Below are 13,043 nucleotides of genomic sequence, written 5' to 3'. Positions count from 1 at the left end.
CCAATTCATGAATAATGTGTTAGATTTTGGGGGAGGGGGAGCTTATTGCCTATTAGATGGGACGATGGATAGACTATCGGAGAGAGAGAGAGAAATAACAAGCTAGAAAGAAGCCACAGGTCAGACTTGAACCTCAGGACCACCCACTTTGAAGACTTCTGCCTCCGTACATGGGGCGCGAACTGAACCACTAGGCCACCTGCACCACTCCAGATTTATATTAATTTGATAGCTTACATTTAACTAATTAAAATATTGGTATATGGTATACAATTAGCCGATTACTGCCTATGCCCACTTTATAACATGTGCCTATGTATTTTATTAGGACTCATAAAACATGATACAATTAAATCCATTCATACAAACAAATAACTTAAATGTTTACCATTCCTTACAGTAAAAACACAGGAACATTGTGTCTCAGCAAGTAGAAAAACATGTCTGATAATCACAAGTGAGAAGTGCTGTATCACTGCAGCCATACACCACGTACAAGCAACTTTAAAAGAAATAAACTCCTGTTATTCTGGATTAGTTTTACAGCTTTTATTTGTGTAAATACCTACACTCTTTAATGCACTTGGGATTACAATCAGCCAGTTCTGTCAATAGGATGGCATTTACAAAGAAAAGGCACGTCTAAACTTTACACTCTGAATAAAAAAAATAAAAAAAAGACAAACAAAGATAGAGACACGTTCACATATGAATAAGAGTACGTCACTGTAAAAGACACGGCGGTAAAGGTAGTCTGTTCTCTGTTTTGGTGTTAATATGGAATGCAATGAGGAAACAGGAGGCAGACGATGAACACAGCAGCCTTCATTAGTCGTGACATCTCTTCACAATTGAGGCGCTGTTGGTGGCATTACCAATCAACAGAATTTGTGGATCTTTTCAACTCAAGGCACTGAGGAATTTAACTACACATGTACTTTTTAAGCAGGTCCTAGCATTAAGGGGCGGGGCGGGGGGGGGGGGGGGGGGGGTTACCTGTATGTGGCCATTGGAGACAACACTTAAAAAGAGACGACAAGGAACACAGTTTCCTTATCTTTGAATGTTTGCAACGGACTCACTGTATTAAGTTTCTTAACTTTTGAACACAAATAATAATGCGTGAGAAAACCGGACACTGACATTCACATTTTCTTTCATTTCATTTTTCTTGGCACGTAAGAGGGGAGGTTTTTCTTTTTTTAGACCTGCAGCATTATTTTCCAGATACCTATGAAAGCGGTTCAAATGCTTGTTTGGTTTTCTCAGAAAAACGGTGAGTAACAGTCAATCATCCTGTCCTGTCATTATTACAGAATCATGACACATTTGTGACACAGACAGTTCTGGCAGCAGTCGGCCAACAGCTCAAACTTTGGTATGACCACAGACACGCAATAGAAAAATGTCCAGCATTTGTCAAAAAAAAAAAAACACTACTAAAAAGGATACAAAGTTGAAGTTTCCTGTCCTCTCTAAGGTCAATGGAATAAATACAACTGCTTTTCAGACTCATCCACTCAGTTATTGTTTTGGACAGGTTCTTGTCTGTTCTAATGACGTATATATTTTGGACCTCAAACCTTGGCAGGCCTGATTGGAGAGATGACGACATCCTTTTTTTGCCCTTCAGCAAGTGTGTCACACTTCATGATTATGCTTTCAGGTCTAGCATCTGGACAGGCTGGTTTTCAGGCTGATTCCATATTTTCAAAAGCAATCGGACCGCAGAGGAAAACTTGTAAACAGTATGAACTAGTCTGAGAATGCAGTAACAGTCAAACGTGTTTAGATCATCTACAGGAGTGAAACAGCCTCTGGCCGTCCGTCACCAGAGCAACATATCTGACTGCTCAGGGTCGCTGCATGTCCTGGGAGATTGTCCTGTCCACAATGGTCCACTCTGGTAGTGTTTCTGCAGCTGTGTTGTGTTTCTCTGGAGATTAGGTGTCTCTGTTTCACTGCAGTGGATTATCAAACACAGAGTCTGGTAGTACAGAGATCTTCAGCTTCTTTTCTGGCCAACTGTACTCCTTTGGCAGCTTTGTCTACAGAAAGAAGAAAAGTTACAGAAAAGTCAAACAGGAAAGCAGTTGAATAAACTCAAAACAAAAGTTACAACAAAGAGCTTTTTTTTTTCTTTACCTCCTCACGAGTGTTGAGTTCTTGTAAATCCCCGAGCATCTGCTCCACAAACTCTTCAGTCAACAAAATCTAAACAATGAGAGCAGAAAGTCAAACAGATGTGATTCAATATAAAGGCATTACATGAAGAAGTAAGTTAAAGTTGGGTTTTATGTACCTGAAGCCAGGGGCCATGTGCAGCATATGGATGCTCTTCAGTAGCAAAAGCTCCTTCGACTCCAGTAGAAACAAAGGTAATGGCTGTGTCTCCGTTGATACTCTTATAAGTGAAGTGTCTCCCATGTAGCAACCGGCCTCTGTAAGACAGGAAAACACAGGGCAACATAAACAGAGTGCACGAGTGTGTGGTTTTTATTTTTTAAATCTGAGCTATAACTGTATATCAGTCCCTCCACAAGACAATAGCAAGGCTTTAACCTGACCTGTGTAAGACAACAATGTGAGAACAGAATGACAATTATTGTTGCATGTTTCATAATGTGATTTCATGGACTAAGCACATTTATAAATCTCTTTGACTCCACTGTGATTGTGGTTAATTTAGTGTGACAGAGATATTTATAGAAACTACAAACAGTATCAAGGGATTAAATCAAAGTGCAAGATCACCCAAAAATAGCCAGAAAATATAGCACATAGGGAACATATCCATAGACTCCATTACTCAGGAGAGAGAAAAAAATCTTCACCTCGTTCTAATCAGGTGTGTTGCTGAAATGCTCCCTTATCTGCAATCACTCTGAGATAAAAAAAAAACAAAACTCAAGAGTTTGTATGCAACATTTCCCGTAATCACTCCCTGTGTAGGTGTCGTATAATTGGCCCAACTTTAACTCCCTTCACTCTCACACAAAGGTCTCTCTGACAATCAACTCTGGCCTTGGTCTCTCTTCAGACAGATAGCATGGAGCAGCTTTATCCTTGTCTCCGTCCTGTGCGGAGGAGTATTTCATTAAGAAAAAAATATGCAATTTCTTCGGGTTCGTTTGAAGTTGAAGGTTACAGATCCAGCTGTAAACCAAGACCAGATAGTTGTCATCCAAAGTGTTTCATCAAAGGATTTAATGTTTCACTTTTTTTGTCTTTATTTTAGAGTTAGAAAAGTGAATAGATTCAAAAAAAAAAGGAGAGAGAAAGAGTGTTGAATGATATGCGGGAAAGGAGCCCCAGGTCAGATTTGAACCTCACTTGGAGCGCGCCCTAACCACTAGGCCACCAGCACCCCTTATGTCATCCTTCTTCTAATGATTTAGCCTTTTAATTCATCACTTGCTTTATTTATTTTACTGCTCTTAACAGTTTCATTCATTCCTACCCCTTCTGTTGCTTTTATTTATTTATTGAACATCTATATTTTCTTCTTCCTTTTCATAATTGTTTATAGTGTCTGTGTTGTGATGTCTTCCTCTTCTTTATTTTTGACTTTTTTATCTTGTATTTAATTTTCTTTAATCATATTGCTTGATAGCTTTAACTGCCACTCGAGTCCTGCACATTTTATCTTTCTCTTTCCTGTGATCTGCATTTATATTATTTTTGTACTCTCTGATATCTGTTCTGTTGTTGTCCTGAGTTTGTGCCTTTGCTTTGTATGTCACAGCACTTCCTTTTTTTTTTTTTTTTTAAGGGTGCTACATAAATAAAGTTGTTCTTTTATTAATGTGCAGAAATAAGATAATAAAAAACATCAGAAGTACAGGGTACAGGACTTGAGTCTATATCCTTTCTTCAAAGTTTCAGGTGATCATTCATGTCACAGGTTACATTAATCTTTACTTTGAAGCCATTCTGCCAACTACAAATAGCTCCAGGCTACTAAAAAATGGCTACTTTTTTATTTGATGTCATTGACACTTTGAAGTTGCATCAAAGTTAAAGAAGAAGGAGGTGGAAAATCAGAGTTTGGGGCTGACTTGCCAAAAGCCCCTTTTTAACTTCTGAGAATGGCGTCATCGGCATTTTTGCTCTGATGCTTTATAAAGGCAGTCCGCCACACCCATCCAACAAGAATGTTTTGGATTAATCTTTATCTTGCTGCCGTAGGGACATTCCAAAAGGGTAAATATTGTGTGTGGAAGAAGGCGAGGGAGGGATAGCGTACCGCAGGCAGAGGGGAAGCAGTGTGCCCGACTCCTGGTTAAATTTTAGGTGGACACTCTCCAACTGCCGTGTTCGGACCAACTCGTGAGGAACGATTGCTGCCGAGCTCTCGCTCTCCAAACTGTCCTTCCGACTCCTAATAAACAGACAGAGAAAAGGAGAAAAGGATATGTCATTTTGGAGAAATTGTGAATACAGCTTCTGTGCAGTAAATCTTTAGCTCCTTGGCCTTTTCCTGTAACTGTTCCCTTATTTCACAACCTCTCAAAAAGAGCTGCTACCTGATTCTGCAGAAGAAGAAAAAACTACAAATGAGTGACTCGCCACTGTGTCATGGTGGTAGCTGAGAAACAATGGCGGTAACAGTCCGGATGTCAGTTTCATGGTGAGTCACTGCACATGTTGCTGGGAGTTATCCTCGTGAAACCCATGTGTTGAGCTGGACCCGTGTTACAGTGTGTGTGTGTGTGTGTGTGTGTGTGTGGGAGGAACACTCACTGAGGTCTCTCATGGCTCTGCTGTCTCTGGCTGTTGATGGGTGGTAGTGCTGCCTTGCTGTTAAACTCCAGTCCTTTTCTCAGCGTCTCCCTGATCTGCTCTGTGTCTGTCAACACACAGACAAGGATCAGCATGGAGTTATCCCATCATGCACTGCTGACAGCGTGAAAACCAGAACTCCTCCTTACAGATCTCTGGTCTGCTCAGTCTTAATCGAAGGGTCTACTTTCCGTCACTCCTTTATAACATGCCGTACCTTTGTCTGAGAGCCTCCGTTGCTGTGATCCTATGCAGATGGATCGGCTGTCCTCCTCATCCTCTGGCGGACGACTCAGATCGTCCCACACACACTTGGCGCTGACCCCACTCAGGTTGGAGCCCTCCGTCTCAATACCCTGGTCCACTCTCTCCTGCTTGGATGAGCAAGAAATATATACGCAATCATTAACACCAGCTCACATAAAACTCACATATGGTTTACGTTTCAGACGTGAGAAGTCACTGCTTTGAGAGTTATGGGCCAACAGAAGGCGCTTAGTTTGTTCTCAAATGTACAGATGGCCACCTTTTACCTATTTCTATCTTTATACCAGGAAAACCAGTTTGCCTCGACTGATTGTTACATAACTCTTGATAGTTCAGTTGTACATTTTTTTTTTAACTCTATTCTGTTCACTGAGCTTTTGTACAGTCAAAAGGATTCACAGTAAACCCCCTGTATAAATGATAAAATGATAATTATGATGTTACACAGTTCATTTGTAAAAAACAAAAACCTGCATTCACCTGCATCTTCATATCGTATCACAATGCACAACAAGCTAGCAGCCGTTAAATATAAGATGTCACACCCTGTAAATACAACATATAGTGCTGAGCTGTGCAGAACTTAGTAAAGCCTTACTTGTAGGTGAGGATCGATGTCAAAAATGGTCTCCCCTCTCCTCATGTCTGTGATTAGCCAGGGGCCACCCGCTCTGTGTACAGGACGATCATAAACATTAGTCCCACACAGCATTCAACTTAAGTTACACACACACACACACACACACACACACACACACACACACACACACACACACACACACACACACACACACAGTTAATATATAAATGAGTAACTGTGCTCTCTACTGGCTGCCCAACAGTGCATCAGTCTAACTGGGCTGGATTCCTTTTACACTGGAGTGACACTGATGGGACTTTGTTTCCTGTTTTCAGCAAAGTTCACTTTGGTTTAATGACTGACCGTTTGGAGGGAGAGTTGAAACTATGTACCAGAAAGTAATGAAGTCATCCGTATTGTTTTGCTAACAATGGAAGCAGATATGGGCACATATTCACAAACAGTCTGAGAATCCTCTCAGAGAGCTCCTAACGTAGCTTAAAAAATCATAGCAAAGACTTTTAGCCTAGGAGTGATTTAGGAACATTTTTAGAGCAATGGAGAGAAACTTTTATCTTAGTGAGGAGGCGGGGTTGACCCCGTTGCTAGGTATGACGCATTTTTTTCAGAAGCTGTGATTGGATAACCCAAAAAAATAAGATTGTGTAATTATGAACACTATGAAATTAGAATCTGTCTGATAATTTGAAAAGTACATAGCTGTGTTTAAAATTACACGACCAGCAGTTTCTTCACTTGCTGATAGTTATATGAAAAGAGCCTTAATTAGTGATTAGATGTGCCTGTGGAGGTAAACACATGTAGAGAAACTCAAATTGCATGTCTCCCTTGTACTGAAAAAAGTCATAGATGGATTGAAATGTCAACATTTCTCCACTTTCTCCTCAGCTTGAGAAACTCTTCATCCTGTTAAAAGTCCTCCACACAGTTTAACACCTCAGGAGCTCTCTTCAGGGCTAGGACACTTTGTGAATAACTCTTTTCAAGGAACTCGTCCTAACTTTGAGGGGAAATTCTTACAAAATGTCCAGATTTCAATAATTTTATTAGAATGTTGTCCCTAGGAGCAATTCTTAGTACTTAGGAGGCTTTGTGAATACGGCCCCTGGTACTTCACTTGTTATGTACGCTGCCCAATGCTCTTTTCCTCTCTGAGACAATAAAATCAATTTTTATGTTGTGGTAAAAACTTATCTTCAAATTCATTATCTTTCAAACAGAAATGCACTTATCCAAGACCGATACTAACTCAAGACGTGTTCCGAGTAAAGTTATCAAATCTGCACGAAGAAATGAGGAGTACTAAATCACATGGCATAATAGCTAATATTTTGATCTACTTATTCTAGGATGATTTGGTTTAACTTATCAACAACCAATTCTGAAACGAAAATCATTGAACAAAGCCCAGTTTGTACTCACATTTTGACTCCACGCATCAGCTCCAGGATGCCTTGGCCGTTCCACTGCTGGGCCGCCTGAAGCTCTTCTGTACAAACCCCTACAATCTGAAGGAGACAGTGCAGAGCATGAGGGGTGTGGTCTCCACTGTTTTTCATTTCATGCTTCTCCTCAAGAGGTTTGACTTTATTTTTCACAACAAGTAGCCATCTCTTATCTGTACTGGTTTCATTTTTAACTTGGATAAAATGTGTCAAGCAAATGATTCTCATACTGGTCAGAGATTTGTCTAAATTCTCAATTCAAATGCCATAACACCATGAAGTGGCTTTTAATCTAGGAGTGCTTCTTGTGAAATAACTACCACTGTGTGGATAGTGTATATTTTGACTGACCTGGAGAAAGCTCAGTGTGCCAAATGGAGTTTGAATTGGTTGCATCTGTGGATCCTCTGTTAGCAACATATGCTGGATACGAGACTCGCTGTTGTCTAGAGGACTGTGCCACGACACATGGTCGCCACTACAAAATGTATTTTCTGTTAAAGAGAGAGAAAAAAGGAGATATGTTTCTTTAAAGTATGACATAACACACTATAAAAAAGTTGCCAAGAATACACTCTGTCATGGGTCTTCATCGGCAAAGGGCATTTCCAGCTACCAGAGGGAGGCGGTCCAATTTTCCATTGTTCAGAGAGTACAGGAATTCAGAAGAAAAGTTGCAGTAGCAGGAAAAGATGGAACACAAACAGCAGAGAGAGAGAGAATGAGAAAGTACGGGAGAGAAGTCCAAGATGTGACAAAAAGAAACATAAATACAACATTTCCATCGAAGGAATGTGTCTACTTGGGAGGTAACATGTCCCACGTCTCGATTTGCTGCAGAAGAAAAGCAAGGGGGAAGATGGCCAAGAATCAGCATTAACTTAGCTCAGGAGCCCAGCCCACCCACGCACAAATTGACCCCAGCTGGATAGGAGAGAAGGGCTGGGTAGTGATGAGGGGAGAAAAGCCTTCTTCTCTTTCCTCATGGCTTTTAAATGCCCCTTTGCTTCTCAACAACACTTTCCTGTGCACTTTATGAACACAGCTGAAAGACTGAAACGACTTAGCACCAGATAATACACCCATTACCCAGATTATAAATTAGCACTACAACAACAGTCTTGTTAGGCTGTTTTTACAAATGGCAAAAGGGTAAGAAATGGGAACTCAGACTTCCTGTCAATGCCCAGAGCTCCAACACACACAAACACACACACACACACACACACAAATCGTGGGTGCTAAACTAAAAACTGCTGCCTGCAGAGACTCATCTATCATGCACGTTATCATCATGTCTGTCATGTAAATGTCTGGAGAAAAAGCTACTTTTACAAAGAAACATTCTTTAATTTCACAAACCAAAAGTTGGTATGGACACCGAAGTAAAAGGGATACACTGTAGATGTGACAGATGTAGGACTTTGACTAAAAATGTTGTTTATAACCTAATCTGACATTTAGTTTTCTTGATCAACCAATCCTCTTTGACATGTCGACAATATCATGAGCCGTTTTAAAGTCCAAAATAATGTCTTCAAACTGCACGTTTAGTTGAACCTATTACTTAAAAAGCATCCAACGTTTAATGAAACCAGCTGTAATATTAATACCAATTATTACGTTTAAAAAAAACCTCTGTAAAGGTTTTATATCTCAGAAGATAGATCATGTTAAAATACTTTCCTTATCACTGGAAAAAAAAAACAAGAGTATGCATTCTCCTAATATTTCATTATTATTCTCACAGACGCTGTATTATTATCAAAACCAAATTCACAATTATTTTCCACGGAGTACGAGACAAACAGACTGTGGCTTAACCTGGATGTTTTGAATTGTGCAGCCCTCTCTTTTCAAAAGATGCAAAGCCTAAGTACCACTTTGTTTAAAAAAAACTCTTACCTGACTGGAACACATAGCGAGCCAAGCCCTGCATGAGTTCAGCTGGCCAGGTCGGTGGTGCCGTCTCGCCAACCTCTCTTTTAAGCCTAAAGGTGAGCTCAAAGCCGAAGCCGCTCGGTCCGTCTGCCCCCGTGAATCTTAACACATAGAAAGACACCAGGTTAAAACAACGCGTCAGAAGCTGTACTTCCTTTGTGATACACGTGGGATGTAAAAAAAAAATCACAATGCTTGTCGAGATCACCAGGAGGCTGTTGAATAACAGAGGATGATTAGGTGCTGTGTTAGTTAGTAGGTGGTCTACTATTCAATGATTTGTTAAGCAAATATTTAGCACACTTAGATAGGCTTTGTTTGATCCACACAATATTCAGCAACTGATAGTAATGTTGTTACTTACTCATGAACCCTATTATCCCCATACAGGTCACTCAGGCCAAAGCTGACATAGTGCCAATGCTCCTCGATGTCCTGAGCTGGGCAGCCCATACTCCTGTACATGCTGATGTAGTCTAATGGATCTGGTCCTCCTAACCTGAGAGAAACATCAAATGAAAACAGGTCAAAAATCGCTTTTGTTGTCAGTAAAGTGTGTTTACTCACAGCACCATGTGAAGACAAGTAGCCATGCTGGGAGGTCATACCTTGTATACAAATAGTGTGACACATTTAAGTCAAGGTTTAAACTTGTTTTAAAACACATTTCACGACTGGTTAGGCAAGAACAGTTGATACTAAACACTCAAAATGTCCTATAACACAGCAGCAGCAGCTACAGTATATCTCCTGTGTAGCTCAGATGTTAGCTTAGCAGTTCAGCTTACTGTTGACCAAACATCTGGACATCACTTTATAAACTTGTTATACACGAATTAAATGCAAGTTTCAGACTGACAAAAACAAGGAGCGGTCACCTACCAATACTTCACAATGGCTGTTACTTGGAGCGGGTTGGCCTGTTCGGGGTAAAGTCGCCGGCATTCCCCGTAGATAGCTTGCAGTCCGGGGGGAAACAGCGGCACCAGCCCGTGGGCTGGAGCACCACTGGTAGGCCGTACCTCATCCATGCGAAGGCCTCGAACAAATCCGTTTTTTTGTATAATAAACAACGAATGAACAGTTATCTTCTTCTGTCCACCCAAAGTGCAATAAATAAGAGAAACTTGTGAATCATAAAAAGTGTTGATCTCGTACTGCTACGCAACGAAATTTTAGGTTTCCCCCTCAGTCGTTGTGCTACACTCAGCAGGGACACAGCCTGTTGCGCATCCTCTACAAAAAAACGGCCTTCCCATTGGCTGAACAGGGATGGTGACGTAAGTGACTGACGTCCCCTAAGACCAATGACGAATGAGGTTTGAGGTTCACGGTGATTTAAAGACAATTGTGATTGGCTGATACTCTGTCAATCAAACAGTAAGAAGATGCCTGGTTCTTCAAAGTCTTTCAGGAGCCAAATGATGAGTGTTTGGCCAAATGGGCCTTTAAAGAAAAGTGACGAGTGTGAAGAAGCAACCAGAACATTTATTCAATTGCAATTTTTTATACCAAAAGTTAAATTTGCAAACTTTTTGCTAAAAAGTCCTGCATGAAATAGAGCAAAATTATAGAAGTAGGCCAATTACCAGTAAAATGTTTTAATTAATTACATTAAAATGGCCCTTGTGAGATTACACTGTATATTACGTGTAAGCTTTCTGTATATGTTGTTGTTTATCTGAAGTGCACATATACTTTTAAACGATTTTATTATTCAATTTATTGAACATGTTAAGAAATACAAACACAAAATAAAAAGGAAAAAAGCTAAACAAAAAAACAAACTGGATCCTCAGGGTCCATAGCAACAAATAAATAACTCAAATAATATAGTTCATGTTCAAAAGGGATAGGAAGAAGATAAAAACTTTTCTGGTCCTACCCCTTCTTATTTTTGTGCATTATTCACAGAAAAATAAAAATGTTTTCATCAATCAGTGTATGATGTTGGACTTGTTGGCCAAAACAAATTAAGTTTTTAGACAAAACAACAACAAAAATAATGGGAACAGATTAACCAAGACCATCAGCCAAGAAATAACCTAATAGAAAACTACTTTAAAGTCCTTCTTTTTGTTGCTAAATTAAAAATCTAAAATGCATCATATTTGATAATCTGCTGCATTACGTATCACGACTATCAAAATGAAAGGGGAAACAGTTGACTTTTAAAATGTTAAGTTTCAAGTAGTATATGCGTATGGTTTAAACTCCTACAACTCCATCTATCACATTAAAAACACGTTTTTATTTTATTTTTTTCTCCTTTTTTTTCACTTTGAAGTAAAGTTTCGTAACCTCTCGGTCCAGAAAGCATGAAAAATAATACTTGTTGGTTGCAAGTAAACCCTTCATAAAAGAAAGTTCATGTGGAGGAGTCCTCTGGTCAGAGTCGTAAAGTGAGATGAGTCAGAGTTCAGTTGAGATACACCCTTACTTTGAGGATGTAGTAATGAGGAAGTCACCATGTCACCATCCTTATTTGGAGGGGATGTGCCAGGGTCACGTAATGACTGTTCAGCCAGCATTGTACTGATCCTTGTACACTGTGCGCTCTGTGCTGTATTAGTTCATGGTTTGAATAAAATCCTCCTCTCGAAAGAGAATCAGACCATTCAAAATCTGAAATGTTGACATTTTAGTGCAGGTCTGTAGGGATATAATATATCATACATTTTTTAACCTCATGATATCCTTCTTCTGTTAACCACGTGAGGCCTTACTGTATCCCAAATGAACAAGAGCAAGGAAGGAGTTCATTAAATGTAAATTATCTATTTCAGAAACACACAAATAAACATAACCAGCCTATTATGAGACAAGACCAAACTGAAAAGAGGAAGTCAAGAGTTTTCATCATAATACATCATAGATAAAGTATAATCATTGTATTTCATCTCTTACACAGTTCTGAATGCCAGGGAGGGGCAACAGTATAAAAGCTGTAGCGTCTTATCAGCCACCAGGTTTCCCGCTGGAGTAGGTGGTGATAACCTTTCTACCTGACAAGCATTAAAGTGCCAGCTATTCTTCATTTTCTGAAACCCTTTTTAAAACTGGCCCATAGTTCCTCACTCTAAACATGCAGTTGAACAAAATCACCATAACATGGTAAACACAGTCATAGCTGGAGCCTGGAGGCCAGAAGCTTTATGACCCAACCAGGATGGTGAAAAATAAAACCACCATTATGGATCCTCTCCTGAAATGTTGCTCAATCCATTGTACAGCAGTTAGCATGAGTTTCAGGAATTTCAATTTTTAAACCAGAAGTGGTGTAAGAGCGATCAATGCTTGAGAGTATAACTCTCCTCAAAGTCCATATAACATCATGTTGTTTATTGAATTCTTCAGTACATGCAGCTGGAAACTTTGTTAGATTCTCATGATTCTCTAATTTAAAAGGATGTTTGCAGTTTCACCTAATCTTATTGTTTAATCTAGCTAACTGCCATCGGCGAGGCTGTGGATTTTATGGAGCCAGAGTTGAGATAAGATCAGAAGAAAAATAACTCTGCGTGTGTGCATAGTATGAAGTTTCTTATGTTTTTGAAAGACATTGTCCTTGAATGCTCTTTCTCAAAAATACAGAAAATACAGCAGGAATTTTAAAAGTCACATGACGAGAGATAATAAATTACAGAGACAAATTATTCAGTTTGATTAACTTTATTAACAATATAAAAAAGTACTTAACAGCAACTTTAATGAACCCTGAACAGTTGTTAAGACACGTTTGTATGATTCAGATAAATAATAAATGCAACTAAAAATGAGCAGCTTACCCATCATTTGAAGAAAAATGACAAATACATAAAATCCAAACATATTTCACAGCAACACTGAGACATGGTGCAATGAATTTAAGGCATTATTGCCTTCTGTTGGTCATGATTTCCGCTCTCTGGTGCTGTGCAGTGGTACCATACCAAAAGAACTGAGCCCATAGACGACACCTGAAGACGCCACCATCTATGGAATTCAGTTCTCATAGCATAGCACTT

The 13,043-nt window shown here is 39.6% G+C and overlaps 1 protein-coding gene across 1 annotated transcript; it reads right to left on the bottom strand.

The window, feature by feature from the left end:
* Nucleotides 1-534: 534 nt before the first annotated feature.
* Nucleotides 535-10,287, bottom strand: sufu (suppressor of fused homolog (Drosophila)). The gene is made up of 12 exons (XM_061039712.1): nt 9,919-10,287; nt 9,401-9,535; nt 9,001-9,137; nt 7,447-7,589; nt 7,073-7,158; nt 5,648-5,720; nt 5,000-5,156; nt 4,744-4,849; nt 4,247-4,381; nt 2,303-2,441; nt 2,146-2,214; nt 535-2,048 (listed from the first exon to the last, which is right to left on the bottom strand). The coding sequence occupies exons 1-12, from the start codon at nt 10,065-10,067 to the stop codon at nt 1,959-1,961; spliced, it is 1,419 nt and encodes a 472-aa protein (XP_060895695.1). The 5' UTR covers nt 10,068-10,287; the 3' UTR covers nt 535-1,958.
* Between the last annotated feature and the right edge of the window lie 2,756 nt (nt 10,288-13,043).

The sequence above is a fragment of the Labrus mixtus genome, chromosome 6 (assembly GCF_963584025.1).
Source record: "Labrus mixtus chromosome 6, fLabMix1.1, whole genome shotgun sequence".
In the NCBI taxonomy this organism is placed as follows: domain Eukaryota; kingdom Metazoa; phylum Chordata; class Actinopteri; order Labriformes; family Labridae; genus Labrus; species Labrus mixtus.
Note: the sequence above shows the minus strand (reverse complement) of the source record. Positions and strands in the feature narration are given on the sequence as shown.